The following is a 22,790-nucleotide window of genomic DNA, read 5'->3' as shown; positions in this document are numbered from 1 at the left end:
GCACGGCCCCATGTTGCAAGGATCTGTACACAATTCTTGGAGGCTGAAAATGTCCCAGTTCTTGCATGGCCGACATACTCACCGGACATGTCACCCATTGAGCATGTTTGGGATGCTCTGGACCGGCGTATACGACAGCGTGTACCAGTTCCTGCCAATATCCAGCAACTTCGCACAGCCATTGAAGAGGAGTGGACCAACATTCCACAGGCCACAATTGACAACCTGATCAACACTATGTGAAGGAGATGTGTTGCACTGCATGAAGCAAATGGTGGTCACACCAGATACTGACTGGTATCCCCCCCTAATAAAACAAAACTGCACCTTTCAGAGTGGCCTTTTATTGTGGACAGTCTAAGGCACACCTGTGCACTAATCATGGTGTCTAATCAGCATCTTGATATGGCACACCTGTGAGGTGGGATGGATTATCTCAGCAAAGGAGAAGTGCTCACTATCACAGATTTAGACTGGTTTGTGAACAATATTTGAGGGAAATGGTGATATTATGTATGTGGAAAAAGTTTTAGATCTTTGAGTTCATCTCATACAAAATGGGAGCAAAACCAAAAGTGTTGCGTTTATATTTTTGTTGAGTGTATATATATATATATATATAATATATATATATATATTTGGACCGGAATTTGCCTCAGGTGCATTAGAAAAAATGTTTGCTGTGGGTTTCGGAGAGACCGTATGTCCTCTATACCCGGAAGCTAGCTTTCAAAAGCTAAAACATTTTGGAAAGTTAACAGGGTGGCTCCTTCATTTCAGCTGCTTTACTATTGATGTTCAAATAGTGTTGTGAAAGTGTAGTGACACGGACCCACAACAGGGGGCGCAAATGAACGGTCAATAGATGAGCCAAAAAAGTAACAATTTAATGTTGTGAAGGTGCACAACGAATACACAGACAATCTCAGAATCTGATAACAGTCAATCCACAAAGGTGACGTGTGGGCAGGCTCGAGGATAGAAGACGTCTGTCCTGAGAAGAGCCGGAACCACACGATTTCCGCCGCCACCGAACCTGGTGAATACTGGAGCCGCCAAGTCCCGAATTCCCAAGTGATCACCGTCCCCGACTGTCGGATCTGGTACTGCTGGCGAAGAGCAAAGACAGTCAAGTGTGGGTGTGTATACACCCCATAACAACAACGGTGGGAATGCCACCTCCACCTCTAACACACACTCGTGCAGCGTCTGTTTAACCACTTATCTGATGGGACGTAGGACGAAACAGTCGCGACCCACGCCGGTCCTCTGGTTGACAGCTGCAACACAATAGCTCTTGGAATCAATTAATACAGGCAGAGAAAGTTACCTCCATAGAAGTACGATATCTCAGCGATGAGGTGGAGATGACGTCTGGGTTTTATGGAGTGAGATGATGAAGAATGAGTGACAGCTGTCAGGAAATAATGAGAGACAGCTGTCACTCCCGGCTGTGTCCGTGGCGGCAGCACCCTCTCGTGCCTGAAGCCCGCACTTCAGGCAGGGCGCCCTCTGGTGGTGGGCCAGCAGTACCTCCTCTTCTGGCGGCCCACACAACAAATAGAGTAGTTTCAGTAAATTAAATTGTAAATGGACTGCATTTATATAGCACTTTTCCATCTGCATCAGACGCTCAAAGCACTTTACAATAATGCCTCACATTCTCCCCAATGTGAGGGTGCTGCCATACAAGGTACTCACTACACACCGGGAGCAAATCGGGGATTAACCCCTTAATGCCTATTGTCACATATATGCTACAATATTTGACTCAAATATGCAACATACCAAATTGACCAGTATGCCTGTTGTCGCAAATTTGCAACATACCATTATTATTATTATAACATTATAACATAATGTCATTACCAAAATACCAAAATTACTATTTATTTTTTGTGCAAAAGTGAAATTAATAATCTCAACATTATTTACCATCTACTTAAAGGCAAAAACACAGACAAAACATTTTTTTTATATACAGCTATATAAATTCAGGCGTTAAGGGGTTAAGGACCTTGCCCAAGGGCTCTTAGTGATTTTCTGCTCAAGCTGGGATTTGAACTGAGGATCCTCTGGTCTCAAGCCCAACGCTTTAACCACTAGACCATCACCTCCCCAAAATGAAATGACATTACTTTAAAGTTTAACCCCTTAACGCCCGAATTTATATAGCTGTATATAAAAAAATGTTTTGTGTGTGTTTTTGCCTTTAAGTAGATGGTAAATAATGTTGAGATTATTAATTTCACTTTTGCACAAAAACTAGATAGTAATATTGGGTATTCTGGTAATGACTTTATGTTATAATGTTATAATAATAATGATGGTATGTTGCAAATTTGCGACAACGGGCATACAGGTCAATTTGGTAAGTTGCATATTTGAGTCAGAGATTGTAGCATATATGCGACGATGGGCGTTAAGGGGTTAAAGACATTCTGAATACAGGAAATCTTGCATATCATGGATTCATGGATTAAAATTTTGTCTGTTATAATCAATATACACAATAGCGATACTTCTCGTGACATCATGAATCTGGTCACGTGGGTTTGTTGATGGATCTGGAAGCATACAAAGACCTTTGTTGTGGGTTAGCCTAGAGAAATACCTTGCTATTGCTGTACTATCTAGGTTTCAAACATATTCAAAGCCCGTTGAATTGCTTCCTGAACTTGAAGAAGCCATACTTTCTCTCTTTCGTAGTATCGTTTTACACACGTTCTTGCCAACCACGTCAGCGCGCATGCTTGTGATATCAATGCTTGTAAACAAGCAGCATAGCTATAATAAAACAGTCAAAACCTCTATATGTATAAAATGGGGAAAAAATCCATTATATGTATAAAATGGACAAAATCTGTTATATGTATGGAACAGTCTACAGGAAATCCTTAGGTATTTCCTTGATTGAACGCCTGACCTTGAATAGGGGTGCGTCTCATTTAATGGCCAGATCAGAACTTCATCTTAAAAAAATAAACATCTGCCTTAAATAAGCACCGGGCATTATGGGCATTAAAAAGATTACATTTGGTGGAGTCACTCTTTTTTCTAAGTCTGCTGTGGAGTGGTACCTTAAAATCCTCAAGCCTGATTTTTGCTTCTCCAGCTACATAACTCTGATGTAGACGTAGCCGTGTGTGTGACCCCTTGAAAGTTCTCATGTCATGTCTTTATGCAATTTACCACAGGAACAGTGGCTTTTTCTGAAATAATTTGTCCCTGGACGAGCCAGGGTCTTAATCAAGGAAATGCGTACTCACTTTCCTCGAACTGACGAGTGTCAGTGCTGAACTTTATTTCGTACCCCTGTTGTGGCTGGGCACGTCCAGGCTGTCTGGTACATGCGAGGAGTTTTTAATGAAAGTACATTGTGATGGGGCGGGACGTTTTGTCTGATGTGAGCAAAAATCCATTGTACAAAAAACGGTATGTACGGTGTTTATTACATGGAAAACCTTACAAAGGCATTGAGACTTTTGCTTTTGTCCGGTGAGTGCGAGTATCCGGTATATACGATGATGGTTTAGACGACTTTTTACTGTATTAGTTAAGTTTCGTAGCTGTGAGAGACATATTTGTAGCCTCTTGTTTTTGCCCCTGTAGTGTTCTAAAATTAACCTCTCATGGATGCTGTGGTCTCCATAATGAAATGCATTTGCATACATAATGGGCATATAATGGGAATTGTCCATATGCTACGCAGCCCCACAGAGGTGCGTGTTGGACTCCACACATTGAGTGAGCAGGACCGGTAGTGCTCTGGTGTGTGGGTGCGTGGTGTGACCACTGAACTATACACTATGTGGAATGGCCATCACGGCTGAGCGAGTGAAGCCAAGCCACTGCATTGTCGGCCATCTTGCGTCCCCCAAAAGGCGCAAACGCTGCACAGTGGAATCAAACTCACCAATTTATGCAGAATGAAGCCCTTCGTCGAGTTATGTAATATTATTAAGCTCTGTTAAGGCCATTTATAAGACTTGTACACGCCGTGTAGTTTTTGATAGATTACTAAAGTAAATAGAAACAAAAACTTGTTAAATCTATGGACATTATAAGCTCTTGCAATGCAACACTATTTGAATACTTTCTATCATATTATATGCTTGTGAACACGCACAAAGCCCCCCCCCCCCCCCACACACACACATAATGTTTATTTGACACATACAGTCACACATAATGTTCATTTGACACAACACACACACACTCAAAACACCCCCCCAAACGGTGCACATCAACCACAATCAAATACTTTTTAATGTCATGCACAAACACAGAAAGGCACACAGGTAATTGGTCAATCAGTTAAAGTAAACATTAGAATGTATTTTAGTTTTGCAGAAGTAGGAACATTGCAACAAATCACAATCACAGTTGATGTAAAGCAGTCAATCCATTCACACGTCAGTGTACACTCTATCAAACAGAAAATTAACCATGTGACATCCTTAGTGTCTGAAACAACAAAATACAACTAGAGCAATGGCCCAATTTTAAATGAGTTGTTTACAGTTGTTTACATTTCAAAACTTTACAGCATCTGATTAACACATTTTGAAAAATACCTTTTTATGTATGTACAGAGCGTGTACTCACTTTCATCATCAGATGGAGCAGCATCTTATTTTGGATCCAAAATAAAAAATAGTATAGTAATATTATTTGATAATGCTCTATAGAAGTTGACATTTTCAAAGAAGCCAGACCAAGTTAGAGGCAGAAAATTTCAAAATTATATTACATGTATTATATGTATTATATATGTATTATTATTATATTATATCATATTACATATATATTATAATATTATATATTATAGGGGTGTCTGGAAAAATCGATTCACTTCCAAATCGCGATTCTTATTTATTACGATTCTGAATCGATCCAAAATGTCCAAGAATAGATTTTTAAAAAGCATTTTTTTAAACATTTTCTTGCTTACTCACTGCGTGTACCGTTTGTCAGGCAACAGCTTTCGTACTACAGCGTCCCTGCGAGGGGGGTGGTCCGGCGTGCTTCAAACACTTGTGAGCTGCAGGGTTCAGTGGCTGTAGCTTAGCATGGCGGATGAAGAGCTAATTCAGCCAGCACCGTCGTTGCTGAAGGCAAATGTTTGAGCACATTTTGGATTTTATTATTTGCTGTGTAAGAAGGAGCTTGACATGACTTATGCAGTGTGCAGAATCTGCAAAATAAAAGTCAAGTACTTCGGAAACACTTCAAATCCGCAAGCCCACATGCTACGTCATCACCCGGAGCTAAAAGATGGGAGCAGCGGTATCTGCCGACTACTGACCAGCGCTTCGCTAAACTGCCAGCCAACTCCGAACGAGCAAAGCAGATAAGTAAATTTACATCTAGAATCACTTGATTAACCTTGTAAAGCTGGATTTTCTTAAACATAAATATTTTTTAAGTAATATAACTATTTCTCAGAGCTCTTTGAATCGAAAATCGATTCTGAATCGAATCGTCACCCCAAGAATCGGAATTGAATTGAATCGTGAGTTGTTGAACGATTCACATCCCTAATATATATATTATATTATTATTATATATATTATATGTTTTACTGTATAATATATGTATTATATTATATGTATATTACTGAATAATGTATATTACTGAATCTGGCCTGTCAACTTCATGGAAAACTCATAATAATAAAGCAAAACTGAAAATCCTGAAAGTCCTCTCCCATGAATTTCACAAGTATTATGATTCGTGCAATTAATTGCAGCGCAAGATTGCATTTTGCGGTGCAAACAAAGCTAAATCAAATCAAACAAAGCTAAATCGGCGATTATTAATCTAAATTGTGCGTGCGACGAGCATCTTTTTTATATTGGCGTTCGAAGTTCTGGAGGAAACAAGATGGCGTTTTCTATACTTCCGCCGGCTTCACACCTCAGCGGCCAATCAAGGTGCAGTGATCAATCGGGCCCATTCCACGTAGTGTAGAGTTCAGTGGGTGTGACACAGTGCCCAACAATTCATTATGATTGTTTAAAGCAAGGTTTACACACAGATGGTTTTGTCGGTGAGTAGTACGTAGACCGAAGTTCGTGGTAGTTCCGGCTGTTTTCACGGTGGAAAGGGGCGGAGCTCGCCAGCTCCGGTTGTCAGTCAAATGACGGACCTTGATCACACGGAGCGAGTTGCTGTGGAAAGCTCCCAATACAGAGAGTATTATTATTTGCTCCAGGAGCTGTGTCTGGGTGACGGCCGCTTTCAGCGGTCCTTCCGCCTCTGCAGGACCCAATTTGAGGATCAACTGTCCCGTTCATGCACGCACATGCTGCGGGCTGCTCCTCGTTCTTTCCCCCAAAAAACTCTGTCATAATTGTGTTTAGAAGCCAGTCACCACTTGCTTTATTATACAGCTGTGTAGCTAATAAGTAAAATAATGTCCAGGACGATTTGCGCGCGCACGCACGTAAAATAAAATTAAAACGAACCTCTGCTCCAAGCTGCTGTGGTGCTGCTGCTCGCTCCAAAACCTCTGTCATGATTGTAAAATAAAGGACAAAAGAGACATAAGTCCTGCTCACAGTCTGCTACCAGATACAGGACATGTTCACTCCAGACATCTCCACGTCACTACATATTCAGTCCCTGATTGGTCATCGCGGCGCGACGAGAACTGTGGCACTACAGGAAGCGGCAGGATGAAACGGCGATTAAAAAGTGTCAAACGCTGTTGTTTGTCGTCACGGGAGGTCTCCGGAAGCGCTCCCGGAATTATTCGACATGTTGAATAATTTTTTCGACGATTCCCGGTAAAGCAGGAACTAAACCACGCCCCCTAGTGCCGGCGTTAACAATGGCGTGTGATCCTTAAGACGGCCAAAAACTCTTCCGGGATGCTTCCGGGAGCTCTTACCGTCTGTGTGTAAATGGGGCTTAACACCTATCCTTCACTCTTCTGAGTAATCACATCTGGAGGACAAAAGGAAAAAAAAAGAGGACCGTTATGTTGGATTGCGACTCAACTTCTTCAAAAGAGAGATGACATGCCAACAGTAGGCCCATGGTTTTCTTTTTGTTTGTTGTTTTTTATTTAGCTGTTTCTCTGAAATGACACATTTCTTATTTGTCTTCTTCCCTCACAGCAAAAAATACTTAGCTTCATGTAGTATAATTGCAGGAAATAAAGTTCGATAACAACCAGGAGAGTTTGCTCTTGTTTAGGACAAATTTTCATCTGGCCGAATAATTCTGCTTGTGGTGATTTACGGTGAAGTGAACTGTGACCTCTTAACTCAACTTCTCATGACTGCAGAAGAGCAGAGTGAGACTCATGGTTGCGTCATACCATGTTTCCTCTGGTCAGAGGGTCAGTTCTGAGTAGGACTGTGGAGGTGGAAGGAGGTCAGTGAGCAGGAAGACAACAAACTGCTGAAGCTAGACAGCAGCTTTATCACTGCTGGACATCAAACTTTATCTCAGTGTTTCCTGACTGGTTTTCTGCTGAAGCTTCAAACAATGTCTTATCATGGCAGTGAGCAATGTTTACCGCATCCTGCTGTTTGGCATCTTGTTCTGCATCTGGGGACTTATCTTACAACCGACACAAAGCAGCACACAGCGCAAGTGCCATCGATAGTTTTCTACTGATGTCATGTTCATCCCAAGCACCGATGTTGTTTAAATAGGAGGTCTACTGGCACTCATTTGTGCACTCATGCACATATTAGTGTTAAAATAAGGTGTGGTCAAGCAAATCATAAGGGAAGCAGAAAGCGATTGCACCACAGACCAATAAAATCCTGGTCTGAAATCGTGCAGAATTTTTTTTGCTATTTACACGGCACAGTATTCAGATACACCTTACATAAAAAGTTTTTGACGTGCATACACTCTGCTTGTACACACTAGAATGCACATCAAACCTAAACAAATATTTTAAACAAAATAAAACTAAATGGGGAAAATACAAAATTTTGCTCCCAAAACCAGGCTGGCCCTAGGTCGTACAGGTGCAGCATGGGGACCTGCCTGCACAGGCTGGGATGTGTGTGATATCGTTTTGCTGGAGGAGGAAGACAAGGAAGTGTTGCAGGAGGTGCCTTAATGCTTCACCTCAAGGAGCTGTGATGGATGAGTGCTGCTGCCACTCCCATGCATTGTTTGCAGAAATCTTTCATCAGTTTGCCATCTAAATAGCATCAGTTGCTTAAACATAATGGCAGACAGCAATCTGATTTGTTTATTTTACACCATGCCCAAAATACGAGGCAGCACGGAGGCTCTGTGGCTTTAGTCGCTTCTGACCTGATCCTTTCTAGGTGGTGTTTGCATGTTCTCTCTGTGTTTGCCTGGATTCCCTCTGGGTGCTCCTGCTTCCTACCACTTCTAAAAACATACAGGTTCAGATGAACTGGTGAGTCTAAATTGACTGTAGATGTGAGTGATGTGTGAGTGAGTTTGTGTGCAATAGACTAGTGTCCTGTCCAGGGTGTTTCCCCACCTCTTGCCCTAGTGATAGCAGAGAGAGACTCCAGCCCCCTGTGACCCTTAACTACACTTGAACTGTGCACTTTAGGCTGTGCACTGGGAGTGGCCGGTGTTGCAGACCAAACGGTCCCCCCTAAAAATCGGTCCGCCCTGCCTTCACTGCGCATGCGTCATCAGCCGCGGTTCACGGATTATCACCTCGTTTCTGCTTAAAACTGAACTCCAGTCGTCATCTATCGTCATCAGATATCTGAAGCTTTTGTACAACAATCATTTACACATAAATTCAGCATTATTTCATCATAAAAGATGGAGGAAGCGATCAGAGCAACGCGGCTACACGGGCTGCTAGCTGTTGTGTTCACTGGGCGTCCGTCATTTCAAAGCATCACGGAATATTACCTCATTTCTACTTAAAATGGCCTCATTTCTGCTTAAAACTGGCTTTAGAATGATTTAAGAGATTTTACCGTGTCATCTGATGGTTAATAATCCCATTCATCCATTTGATCGCTTTGGGTGAAGAGACTCTGTCTCAGAAGTGCTGCTGAGCTCCGAAATGACACATGCGCAGTGAAGGCAGGGTGGGCCGATTTTTAGGGGGGACCGTTCGGTCTGCGACACCGGTATAACGGTATCATAGTGGGCCACGATATGGCTGGTGCAATACTGGCAACAATGTGATAAATCAGTTTTTCCCTTGTTATAGGACATAACCCCTACCAGGCCAGGAATAGACTTAGACTGCTGGGGGGTTCCCATAATGCACTGAGTGTTTCTTTCTCTTTTTGCTCTGTATGCACCACTCTGCATTTAATCATTAGTGATTGATCTCTGCTCCCCTCCACAGCATGTCTTTTTCCTGGTTCTCTCCCTCAGCCCCAACCAGTCCCAGCAGAAGACTGCCCCTCCCTGAGCCTGGTTCTGCTGGAGGTTTCTTCCTGTTAAAAGGGAGTTTTTCCTTCCCACTGTCGCCAAGTGCTTGCTCACAGGGGGTCGTTTTGACCATTGGGGTTTTTACGTAATTATTGTATGGCCTTGCCTTACAATATAAAGCGCCTTGGGGCAACTGTTTGTTGTGATTTGGCGCTATATAAATAAAATTGATTGATTGATTGATTGAATATTTTTTTAAATGATGCCAGTGAAAAATAACACCAGTGAAATAAATAAAACCTCACACCAAATAGCCATTTATTAAAGAACATTAAACATTTGCTTCAGCTCTGATCAGCACTGCACTGCTGAAGCTGTAGTGATCAGATGCAAAGGTGGAGGTGGTCTGTGTGGCAATTAACAGTTTTGTTTTTTTTCCTGTTTTTCTGAGTCAAAACACATTTACTATTCTTACAGCTGTAACTCACTATAAAATCATATTCACAAGAAGACATAACATTCATGAAAATGGTTAAACTGTGATTTATACACCCCAATACAGCGCTTCGCTCTGACTGCAGGCTTACTTGTAGTTCCTAGGGTTTGTAAGAGTAGAATGGGAGGCAGAGCCTTCAACTTTCAGGCTCCTCTCCTCTGGAACCAGCTCCCAATTCGGATCAGGGAGACAGACACCCTCTCTACTTTTAAGATTAGGCTTAAAACTTTCCTTTTTGCTAAAGCTTATAGTTAGGGCTGGATCAGGTGACCCTGAACCATCCCTTAGTTATGCTGCTATAGACTTAGACTGCTGGGGGGTTCCCATGATGCACTGAGTGTTTCTTTCTCTTTTTGCTCTGTATGTACCACTCTGCATTTAATCATTAGTGATTGATCTCTGCTCCCCTCCACAGCATGTCTTTTCCTGGTTCTCTCCCTCAGCCCCAACCAGTCCCAGCAGAAGACTGCCCCTCCCTGAGCCTGGTTCTGCTGGAGGTTTCTTCCTGTTAAAAGGGAGTTTTCCTTCCCACTGTCAGACTGAAAAAAACAACATGATGTCACCTCCATGTGGGCTCTCCACCTGCAAGGGGGGGTGTAAGGGGTCTGGTGCACTGTGTTACGGGCAGTGGACAGGGGCAAATGCAAACATGGACTAAGTTATTATTATTAAAGTGGCCACATAGTGCAAAAAAGGTAATACTGTGAAATAATCAAATCACCATCTAAAAAGCGAAAGATACCATGAAATAAATTTTTGGTCATATCACCTGCAGCTATTGTGCACCACTTTGATTAAGATAGGGCTTTCTGTTTTTGTTTTGTTTTTTTAATAACTTTTCGATCTCTGCTCATGTCTGGTTTGGATATCTCTCCATCTCTTTCAGGATGGCTCAGTGGGGAACCTTGATGATCTGGCTCAGGAGTACTCTGATTACTACGGTACTTCTCTCAGCGACGTGTGTGAAAGGATGGAAGAGTTACGAAAACGCAAAGTAGTACAAGATGCAGAGATGGTTAGTAGTTTGAGTTTTTGGAGTAGAGACCTTTTAATAAAACAGCAACATCCAAAAAATATCTTGACACTTGATATCTCTGCAATTTACAGCAACGTCTTTGCGTTAAATTATATCCATTGCACAGATGATAGACGATGACACATTCAGTCAACTACAGTCATTTTATAATGTGGCCTGTTCAACTCAACCAATTTTTATTTCTATTTCTGTCATCGTGATGGTATAATTTCATCCCTGACCTCCCCTGTGCATGTGTTTCAGGGAAAGATTGACTCAGCAGCCACATCAGTGCAGCTCCGTTCTCATGTCCAGGTGAGTTTCCAGCTCAGCTTGTGTCAGAAATGCTTTGTCCTCTGTGTATCAGCAGACACACTGATAACATACTGTGGAATCACACTGTCATGGCTTTTTGTGAGCAAAACTAAAATTATCAGACTGCAAACAAGTATTTATATACAGCAGGCTAACCTTGAGATTGTCTTGTGGAATGTGTGGGTTTGTGTTGCCAGTGAGAGGAGTTCTGTTTCAGAAATGTTTTTTTTAATATATATATATATATAGACTGAACTTTGATTCCTCCTTCAGCATCTCTAAATTGCAGTTTATTCACTTTATACGTATAGTTATTTGTCAACCACATAATTTGTCTGCTGCTCCTTTACAGGGAAGCACAGTAATTATAATTCTCTTGTTGCTGTAAAAAAAAAAGAAGAGTTTTTTTAAACTTAAAATATCTCAGTATGTTGTTGCATTTTCATTCATGCATTGTCTTCTCTTTCAGGAATCCCTTGGATTCAGTAGTACCACATCCACTCCAGAGATTGAGAGAAGGTAAAATAATCTCCAGAATAACCTTGTATTTTGTATTTTTGAGAGATATATTTAGACACTATGAGAAAAGTTTTATATGTGTATTACAAATAACAACTAAAAGAAATTACTGGAATAGCTGTAATGTACTTAAGCCCATGTCACTCCATGACCAATCAAGGAAACGTATGAGGAGGTGATACGAATTTTGGATATCTATTTGTGTTCATTTTTATCGTACAAAAGCCCTTATCCCAGCCGCAAAGGGAGTTCCTTGTCAGCAGATGTCCGCCGAGTCCGTAAAAAGTTATGTGCGTGCACAAAACCTTGAGCAGACATTGGGTAGAGAGTATTCCCACTGCCTGCACATTTGTTTACTGTTTTGTCCTCTACTTGTTATTTACTTTTACAATATTCATGTGTTTATATCCTACCACTGTCCAATGCTTCAGACTGGGCTTCTGATTGGCCAAATCGCCGATGCGGAGTGTGAATTCTGCACGAGCGGAGAGGGGACAGTTCCCGACGCAACAACAAGTAGCACGGCTGTTCATTTCGCCAAGGTCGCTGAAGAAAAAGACAGTGCTTTTTTTAATCTAGATGTTAGAGTGAACTCGGTGGATTCTCTTGGTATGGAGGCACCTCCAAGTTGGTTGATGTATGACATCATCAGTATGACATCAGGAAGTATGACATGATCCTGAATGATCTGGATTCAATCCACATTTACAATCAGACCTTGCTGAATCCCGCTCAAATCCAATTCCCCCAGTGCGCATATGTGTTGAAACCAGGAAAATTATTCTGTTGAGTGTAGCTCTCTGTGTTGCCAGTAGAAATGTGGCATCATCTGTCTATCAAGCCCCAAATCCACTGGATACTGATGGATTATGTGATATCGCCACACAGCAAAATATTTAAATATGTAACTAATCCATTTGCTCTGTCCATCACCATGTGACACAGCCTATACAATTACTATATAAAACTCACATAATGTGTGGTGTTGTGGCTTTACACATTATCTGGAAACGATAATAGTGCCATCTGTTTTGTGAAGCATCATATTTATCATTTTCTTATCACTTTGTGGAAGCTGACCCATGATAATTCCTCCATATTATCTCTGTCAGCTGGTGGACATGTGTGGTTCCTTCCTGCTGTTCATCTGTCACATTTATTACAAATTTGTGTCACCTTCATACTTCCTTTCTTCCTTCCTTTCATTGTGTGTTTGTCAATATTTTGTAGATTAGTCATATTTTGTTACTGAAATGCAGACTTTAATGGCACATTTTGAGTGATGACTAGGGATCCCACAACATGTTGATTTGCTTAGGATTTTTTAAATAGTATGCTGAAAAATTGAGTAATGTTCATAGCTTAACAGTGTCATTGCTACAAATATGCCAATATTATTCAAAAACTGTACAAAAATGTAACAACAAAGCCTTTTTAAATTGAAGCATGGTTTATAGGACGTTTTGACCGCCCCCTAGTGGGACAAACATAGATTGGTGACAGTGAAAGCAACAACTCCTCTGAGAGAAGGTAGTAGTAGAAAGAAAGGCATTTTGGCTTGAACTGTCCAAGCAACACTGTTTCCTGAAGTCATAGTTGAACACTTGACTGTGACTTCAGGACTCCAGCATTGAGAGGCACCTCAGAAGAACTTATGGAGTCATGAGGTCTTGAGACAGAAGTGTTTGACGATGACACGATCTTTACAGGAAAATAAAGGTTCAAGCTTTTGGTGTTCTGGTGCTTCCTATCTTACTGTATGGTTGTTAGATGTGCAGTACCATAAGGGACGACTAGGTTTCTTTGGTGCATGGTCTCTTTTGAAGGATCCTTGTGTACTGCTGGAATGACTTTCTGTGAAATGAATGGTTACTTAGTGAGACTAAGATGAGGAGTATCATCTGCATTGTGAGGGAACATCAGCTACAACATTCTAGCCATATGGCACACTTTTCTAGGCATGATCGTGTCTGAAGGGGCCTCAGTGTAGATGGCACCAGCAGCTGGGAAAGGCCAAGGGGGAACCCATGTTTCACCTGAATGTGACAAATGGACTCTTATTTTTGAGAGGTGGCTCAGTTGTCTGCCTGGGTTGTTGTCAGTATGGCAGCACACAACGGAAACACCTTATGTCCAGGATGTGTGAGTGTAGCATATGCTCCCAGACCTGACCTGAAGTTTAGTGGCATAGTGCCTCCATTTTCAAGTTCCATAAGTAATTGGACAAACTAAATATAAGTGGTTATTTTTAATACAGATCATCTCTTTTACTGCCACATTTTCTTTAGACACGTCAGGGGATGGATACATTATTATTTCTGAATCTCTGAATACAGTAGTGCTCAGAATAATAGTAGTGCTATGTGACTAAAAAGATTAATCCAGGTTTTGAGTATATTTCTTATTGTTACATAGGAAACAAGGTACCAATAGATTCAGTAGATTCTCACAAATCCAACAAGACCAAGCATTCATGATATGCACACTGTTAAAGCTATGAAATTGGGCTATTAGTAAAAAAAAGTAGAAAAGGGGGTGTTCACAATAATAGTAGTGTGGCATTCAGTCAGTGAGTTCATCAGTTTTGTGGAACAAACAGGTGTGAATCAGGTGTCCCCTATTTAAGGATGAAGCCAGCACCTATTGAACATGCTTTTCTCTTTGAAAGCCTGAGGAAAATGGGACGTTCAAGACATTGTTCAGAAGAACAGCATAGTTTGATTAAAAAGTTGATTGGAGAGGGGAAAACATACGCAGGTGCAAAAAATTATAGGCTGTTCATCTACAATGATCTCCAGTGCTTTAAAATGGACAAAAAAAAACAGACGCGTGGAAGAAAATGGAAAACAACCATCAAAATGGATAGAAGAATAACCAGAATGGCAAAGGCTCACCCATTGATCAGCTTCAGGATGATCAAAGACAGTCTGGAGTTACATGTAAGTGCTGTGACAGTTAGAAGACGCCTGTGTGAAGCTAATTTATTTGCAAGAATCCCCTGCAAAGTCCCTCTGTTAAATAAAAGACATGTGCAGAAGAGGTTACAATTTGCAAAAGAACACATCAACTGGCCTAAAGAGAAATGGCGGAATATTTTGTGGACTGATGAGAGTAAAATTGTTCTTTTTGGGTCCAAGGGCCGCAGACAGTTTGTGAGACGACCCCCAAACTCTGAATTCAAGCCACAGTTCACAGTGAAGACAGTGAAGCATGGTGGTGCAAGCATCATGATATGGGCATGTTTCTCCTACTATGGTGTTGGGCCTATATATCACATACCAAGTATCATGGATCAGTTTGGATATGTCAGAATACTTGAAAAGGTCATGTTGCCTTATGCTGAAGAGGACAAACCCTTGAAATGGGTGTTTCAACAAGACAATGACCCCAAGTACAATAGTAAACCAGCAAAATCTTGGTTCCAAACCAACAAAATTAATGCCTTGCAGATGTGAAGAAATCATGAAAAACTGTGGTTATACAACTAAATACTAGTTTAGTGATTCACAGGATTGCTAAAAAAGTAGTTTGAACATAATAGTTTTGAGTTTGTAGCATCAACAGCAGATGCTACTATTACTGTGAACACCCCCTTTTCTACTTTTTTTTACTAATGGCCCAATTTCATAGCTTTAAGAGTGTGCATATCATGAATGCTTGGTCTTGTTGGATTTGTGAGAATCTACTGAATCTACTGGTACCTTGTTTCCCATGTAACAATAAAAAATATACTCAAAACCTAGATTAATCTTTTTAGTCACATAGCACTACTATTATTCTGAACACTACTGTATGTCTTGGACTTGATTTGCATCACGTCATTAAGAAATACAAACAGTGTGGTAAATGTGTTGCTGTCAAGAAAGCACCTCCATCATTTCTGCAGTGGACAGTGTCATTATCTAATGTGTGATATTTACAAAATTAACTGAATGTGGTTAGAAGCTGCGTTATCAGTCCAGCACCAAAAACAAGTGCTAACTGTTAAGAGAGAGAGTCAGTCATTCGGAGCAAGCCGCTCAGGCAGATGAAGAGACTGAGGGAGGGTGAGAATGCAAAGAGTGCTGCTTCAAAATTTCGCCTGGACATGAAAAAGGCTCTATTGTTCCCCTGATGGCTGTAATGTGCTGACCTCTGTTCATCAACCACCAGCAGCCGGCCTTTTTCAACTGTTTTGACGACTTTCATTTGGCTTTACTATGATACTGCTGCAATGTAAGACAGTGCCCTTTTGTGATTTTTATTTCTCTTTAATTTGTTAAAAGATTGGACGGACATGTTAAGGATGATGGTGGGATAAACGAGAAAATGAAGAAAATAACTTTGGAAAACAGGTACTGCTTAGTTCAGGATATTTCACAAAATTTGATGACTTCAAATTAAGTAAAATTGTTTTTGTTTTGTTATTTTCTTTATTTGTTTGTTTTAGGTGTCCTGTACACAAATCGATCTCTGATGATGGATCAGGGGGTAAGATGATGTTTTATATGAATTTTTTCACATGTAATTGTATTTTCAGATTTTTGATTTGTAATCAGACTGACAGAAATTTTTTATTACATCAAGCTCTTAAAACAAATTAAAACCTCCATATTTTGAAGAACTGCCTTAAGCCCGCATGATATTTTCTATTCTTTGAGAACCGCATTGATAGTGCAGAGTGTTAAGATTTTAAACTCTGAATATTAGTGTCATTTGGAGACAAATGCTGCTGCTTATCTACAACCAAAATGTTTGTATTGCATAGGAAAATGGGATGGAAAAAGACAGAGCAAGTCTTTTTGGCAGAGTTTTAGAAAATCACCTAAAGGAGCAGTGCATCATATTTCAAAAGGTATGTTAAGTCAAAGATCATAAAACAGCTGTGCACAAAAAAGAAAGTACATGCTTCAGTTCAACAATTTTTAATCAAAAGCTTTTTCTTTTATAATTATTCTCTTCTTCATATAGTTTATCTAAAGGCTGTAATAAAGACGTTCTGAGCTTTACTCTGTTTGCAGGTGATGATGTTGGTTTTGTGGCCAGTGAAATTACAATGAGTGATGAGGAGCGCATTCAGCTGATGATGATGGTGAAGGAGAACATGATCTCTATAGAGGAAGCACTGGCACGGGTATGATGTGTCATGTCTCTGCTCTCCTGAGCATTTTTTGGATCTCATTAAAATTTAACCAAGAACTGTGAGAAAGAGAATGCAGTTTGTTTTGCTTTTTTTAAGCCAGTGTGTCAAAGATTTTTCTGATGTAAATGCTGAAGACTAAAGTATTTTAATTTCTGTCACTTCCACAAGCAGCACGTTTGGGTAAACTGCAAAGCTTCCTCTGGTAGCCCCATCTCTAGGGAAATCTGAATGCACAAATATTTGCCAGTCCTGTGTGAAAATGTTTTTAGAAGCACATTACAGTGTCCTGATGTAGGCAAAATAATAATTATTCACATAAAACTCATGTACCAGCTGCTTCTGGCTTTGCCACGTGCACTAGTGATACACAGTTGTCTTTTACCCTTTTGCAGTTGAAGGAGTTTGAGAGCCAGAACAGACAGACGTGTAGGTCCGATCCCCCAGAGTGGACTGATCCTTCTTTTCCCTTCACAAATGAGTCGTTCAACTGCAGCGTAAGTCTTTAAGCTCACTCGGAGTGAATCTTAAGGCACCTTGACAATTGCACGAACTTGAGCCCCGCACTGCTGCACAATTCATCGTGCCAGTGTGGCCTGCTTTGTCCCGCTGGATGCTGCGCTTTGTCCCGCTTGACGCCACACTATATAAAACAATAATTTCGTAGCTGATGACACATTTGCTCCTAGAATCACAGAGAAATTATCTACAGCTGCAGATTGTGTTGTGCGCATTGTGCAATGGAGAACGGATTTTGGAATCTTGTCTCAAAGGTAATTATTTATAATATATTGTAATTGATTGGTAAATCAGGTGAATTTTCATTCCTTCTTATCAGTTAGATAATGTATCTGTAAAATTATGTTTATTATAGATGTAACATCTCGTCATAATTGTTCAGATGCGTTACGCGCAATGAGGCACATTTACATGCAGTGTTTTCAAATACGTTGTGCAGTGTTCACGACAAATTCATGAAATTAATGTGTGCCAGAAGTTTTGAACATTTCAAAATTTTCTTAGCGCACTGGCACACAGCTGCGCACAGTTGACACACAGTTTACAACAGTTTCTGACAAGTTTACTCACTGGCATGCCAGATTGCGTGCCAGTGAGTAAACTGCAGGGATCGAATTCGTGCACGTCAAAGCACCTTTAGTTACTTTTTATTTCTGAATCTCTGCTTTGGGCAGTGTGTTATGCTCTTTTTCCAGCACCAAGGCTGCTGAGCTGTTGACAAACACCTCTTTTCCACTCACTCTGTCCTGATGATGAACTGGGTCCCTCCCTGCGCTCTGCAGCAGCTCGGGGCCAACTGCAGAGTGCAGGGAGGACTCTATTCATTGCTGTCAAAGCACTAACCCCCGATTGTGCTGCAGTGAGCGGGTGGATTCAGCACAGGGTTCTGTTATGCAGGCTGCAGCTCTTTTATGTATGTGTGGGGTGATTAAGGGGCTCAGGTTCAGTGCACATTCGTGTGGACTGTCTGAAAGAATTTCTCCACTTTGTCAGGAAAGAGAACTGTGTTCTAGAAAATTTCTCACTTTTCTTTGTTTCTCTGCGGTTTAACTCTCATTTTCCATTTTCTGTGTTTTTGTACACGTGCAGTAGTGTTCAGAATAATAGTAGTGCAATGTGACTAAAAAGATTAATCCAGGTTTTGAGTATATTTCTTATTGTTACATGGGAAACAAGGTACCAGAAGATTCAGTAGAGTCTCACAAATTCAACAAGACCAAGCATTCATGATATGCACACTCTTAAGGCTATGAAATTGGGCTATTAGTAAAAAAAGTAGAAAAGGGGGTGTTCACAATAATAGTAGCATTTGCTGTTGACGCTACAAACTCAAAACTGTTTTGTTCAAACTGCTTTTTTAGCAATCCCGTGAATCACTAAACTAGTATTTAGTTGTATAACCACAGTTTTTCATGAGTTCTTCACATCTGCGAGGCATTAATTTTGTTGGTTTGGAACCAAGATTTTGCTCGTTTACTAGTGTGCTTGGGGTCATTGTCTTGTTGAAACACCCATTTCAAGGGCATGTCCTCTTCAGCATAAGGCAACATGACCTCTTCAAGTATTTTGACATATCCAAACTGATCCATGATACCTGGTATGCGATATATAGGCCCAACACCATAGTAGGAGAAACATGCCCATATCATGATGCTTGCACCACCACGCTTCACTGTCTTCACTGTGAACTGTGGCTTGAATTCAGAGTTTGGGGGTTGTCTCACAAACTGTTTGCGGCCCTTGGACCCAAGAATGAACAATTTTTCTCTTGTCAGTCCACAAAATATTCCTCCATTTCTCTTTAGGCCATTGAGCCTATAATTTTTTGCACCTGCGTATAGGTTTTCCCCTCTCCAATCAACTTTTTAATCAAACTACGCTGTTCTTCTGAACAATGTCTTGAACGTCCCATTTTCCTCAGGCTTTCAAAGAGAAAAGCATGTTCAACAGGTGCTGGCTTCATCCTTAAATAGGGGACACCTGATTCACACCTGTTTGTTCCACAAAATTGATGAACTCACTGACTGAATGCCACACTACTATTATTGTGAACACCCCCTTTTCTACTTTTTTTTTTACTAATAGCCCAATTTCATAGCCTTAAGAGTGTGCATATCATGAATGCTTGGTCTTGTTGGATTTGTGAGAATCTACTGAATCTACTGGTACCTTGTTTCCCATGTAACAATAAGAAATATACTCAAAACCTGGATTAATCTTTTTAGTCACATAGCACTACTATTATTCTGAACACTACTGTACCTGTTGTGTTTTACTCAGTACAACCCCTGGCAAAAAATTATGCAATCACCGGCCTCAGAGGATGTTCATTCAGTTGTTTAATTTTGTAGAAAAAAGCAGATCACAGACATGACACAAAAGTAAAGTCATTTCAAATGGCTTTCTGGCTTTAAGAAACACTATAAGAAATCAAGAAAAAAAATTGTGGCAGTCAGTAACGGTTACTTTTTTAGACCAAGCAGAGGGAAAAAAAATATGGAATCACTCAATTCTGAGGAATAAATTATGGAATCACCCTGTAAATTTTCATCCCCAAAACTAACACCTGCATCAAATCAGATCTGCTCGTTAGTCTGCATCTAAAAAGGAGTGATCACACCTTGGAGAGCTGTTGCACCAAGTGGACTGACATGAATCATGGCTCCAACACGAGAGATGTCAGTTCAAACCAAGGAGAGGATTATCAAACTCTTAAAAGAGGGTAAATCATCACGCAATGTTGCAAAAGATGTTGGTTGTTCACAGTCAGCTGTGTCTAAACTCTGGACCAAATACAAACAACATGGGAAGGTTGTTAAAGGCAAACATACTGGTAGACCAAGGAAGACATCAAAGCGTCAAGACAGAAAACTTAAAGCAATATGTCTCAAAAATCGAAAATGCACAACAAAACAAATGAGGAACAAATGGGAGGAAACTGGAGTCAACGTCTGTGACCGAACTGTAAGAAACCACCTAAAGGAAATGGGATTTACATACAGAAAAGCTAAATGAAAGCCATCATTAACATTTAAACAGAAAAAAACAAGGTTACAATGGGCTAAGGAAAAGCAAATGTGGACTGTGGATGACTGGATGAAAGTCATATTCAGTGATGAATCTCGAATCTGCATTGGGCAAGGTGATGATGCTGGAACTTTTGTTTGGTGCCATTCCAATGAGATTTATAAAGATGACTGCCTGAAGAGAACATGTAAATTTCCACAGTCATTGATGATATGGGGCTGCATGTCAGGTAAAGGCACTGGGGAGATGGCTGTCATTACATCATCAATAAATGCACAAGTTTACGTTGATATTTTGGACACTTTTCTTATCCCATCAATTGAAAGGATGTTTGGGGATGATGAAATCATTTTTCAGGATGATAATGCATCTTGCCATAGAGCAAAAACTGTGAAAACATTCCTTGCAAAAAGACACATAGGGTCAATGTCATGGCCTGCAAATAGTCCGGATCTTAATCCAGTTGAAAATCTTTGGTGGAAGTTGAAGAAAATGGTCCATGACAAGGCTCCAACCTGCAAAGCCGATCTGGCAACAGCAATCAGAGAAAGCTGGAGCCAGATTGATGAAGAGTACTGTTTGTCACTCATTAAGTCCATGCCTCAGAGACTGCAAGCTGTTATAAAAGCCAGAGGTGGTGCAACAAAATACTAGTGATGTGTTGGAACGTTATTTTGTTTTTCATGATTCCATAATTTTTTCCTCAGAATTGAGTGATTCCATATTTTTTTCCCTCTGCTTGGTCTAAAAAAGTAACCGTTACTGACTGCCACAATTTTTTTTCCTGATTTCTTATAGTGTTTCTTAAAGCCAGAAAGTTGCCATTTGAAATGACTTTAGTTTTGTGTCATGTCTGTGATCTGCTTTTTTTCTACAAAATTAAACAACTGAATGAACATCCTCCGAGGCCGGTGATTCCATAATTTTTGCCAGGGGTTGTACATGAACGCTCAACGAGTGTTACTGAACCTTCACCACTTGTGCATTGACACGGTGAAAAGGTGATTTCACGCAGAGGTTAATGCTATGTCCAAACCACTGAGTTTTTGTGTTTCCGCCCACAAAAAGAGAGTTTTATTATTCTAAGAACACAAGCCCGGGGATCGATCGTCCCTCATCACTGTGGTTTCCTGTCACATATTTATATTAAGCTGGTTTCTGTTTCAGCAGCATGTGTAATGTTTAAATGCATTTCTTGTGTCTCACCTATCAGCCATGACTGAAATGGAAAACCTTTATTAAAACATGTCAAATTTTTTTCATTATTACCTGTGAATCTATAGACAGCAAAGAGCCACATGTTGGTCTGTACGTGGTGATGGTGATGTGATAGAATGCCTGTTTCCTAATCTTTTATTTGTATGTCTTTGCAGCCCTGTGACTTGTCAGACAACGAAGTGGAAACTGTAACATTCAGAAGACTCCATAAACTGGTCAGCTCAACCCGGAAAGGGAGGAAGAAGCTGATAAGAATTGACGAGGCTAAGAAGCATGAAGCAAATGGTACTGATACTATAAAATGAGGAATAGCCCATCGTTATAGTGTTTCAGTGGTTATAGTCCAGTTATTTATGGTCTTTGAAAATGGATGGACTGTGTATAAAAATGGCTGTAATTACTGTTAAACACTTGTATTTAAAGTTGACAGTTCACAATACAAACACATCCTGGTTGTTTCCTTTATACTTCGTTGTGGTGGTATAAGAAGCAAAATTACAAAAGTTATGTCACTGTCCAACTACTTTTGGGCTTGACTGCATGTTGTATGTAAATGATAAAATGATAACAGTTGATTACATTTTACCTTCCCTTCTTGTTTTTTCACTCACCAGAGAGTTTGGTTGTAGCTGGGCCTCCTTGTGAAGATGCCAGGGCCTCCCTGTACTCAGGTGTGCTGAAGAAGATGGCGGTGTCCGCTGTGGACTCACTGGTTGCTGACATGCAGGAGCATCTGACTTTTGACAGGGACTTTGACAGCTTGACCAACACTCCCTCTTCAAGCTGTAGGAACATGTGTGCCAGCCAGAAAGTTCTCACAGCCCCGAGGGAGACGAGCGGCAGCTGTAACCACCCGGAGACGAGTGGTGTAAGGGAACCAGTGGGAGGTAGCAGTTCTTCCTTTTCTGAAACGGAATCCTGCCATGATGAGGAACCCAAAATGGGCCGCTCAGTGACTGACGGAGAGCTCCGTCAGCGGCTTGTCAGCCCGCTTACCACTCATGGAGTGAGTACAGAGGAACCTTTCACACTTTGCTTTTTGGTGTGTTGTAACCAGCTGTGCTACACTGCAAAAACACAAAATCTTACCAACAATATTTGTCTAATTTTGGGTCAAAACAGGCAGCACAGTCGCTTAGTGATTAGCACTGTTGCCTCACAAGGAGAAGGCCACGGGATCGATTCCCACCTGTGGCATTTCTGTGTGGAGTTTGCGT

The 22,790-nt window shown here is 40.8% G+C and overlaps 1 protein-coding gene across 4 annotated transcripts in view; it reads left to right on the top strand.

The window, feature by feature from the left end:
* The window catches only part of LOC117532108 (SAM and SH3 domain-containing protein 1-like), a 172,617-nt gene that overhangs the window by 136,726 nt on the left and 13,101 nt on the right, over positions 1 to 22,790 (top strand). For 2 of the 4 annotated variants that reach the window (XM_034195364.1, XM_034195363.1), the window contains exons 2-11: positions 10,728 to 10,856; positions 11,121 to 11,171; positions 11,641 to 11,690; positions 15,956 to 16,024; positions 16,120 to 16,160; positions 16,438 to 16,524; positions 16,691 to 16,803; positions 17,205 to 17,306; positions 21,726 to 21,858; positions 22,188 to 22,579. In XM_034195364.1, coding sequence (XP_034051255.1) covers positions 10,812 to 10,856; positions 11,121 to 11,171; positions 11,641 to 11,690; positions 15,956 to 16,024; positions 16,120 to 16,160; positions 16,438 to 16,524; positions 16,691 to 16,803; positions 17,205 to 17,306; positions 21,726 to 21,858; positions 22,188 to 22,579 — 1,083 coding nt within the window. In that variant the 5' untranslated portion in view covers positions 10,728 to 10,811. The remainder of the gene's footprint in view (positions 1 to 10,727; positions 10,857 to 11,120; positions 11,172 to 11,640; positions 11,691 to 15,955; positions 16,025 to 16,119; positions 16,161 to 16,437; positions 16,525 to 16,690; positions 16,804 to 17,204; positions 17,307 to 21,725; positions 21,859 to 22,187; positions 22,580 to 22,790) is intronic. The other 2 variants (XM_034195362.1, XM_034195361.1) reach the window with 2 other exon arrangements.

The sequence above is a fragment of the Thalassophryne amazonica genome, chromosome 19 (assembly GCF_902500255.1).
Source record: "Thalassophryne amazonica chromosome 19, fThaAma1.1, whole genome shotgun sequence".
Lineage (NCBI taxonomy): Eukaryota > Metazoa > Chordata > Actinopteri > Batrachoidiformes > Batrachoididae > Thalassophryne > Thalassophryne amazonica.
The sequence above is the reverse complement of the archived record's forward strand: the minus strand, read 5'-3'. Positions and strand labels throughout refer to the sequence as shown.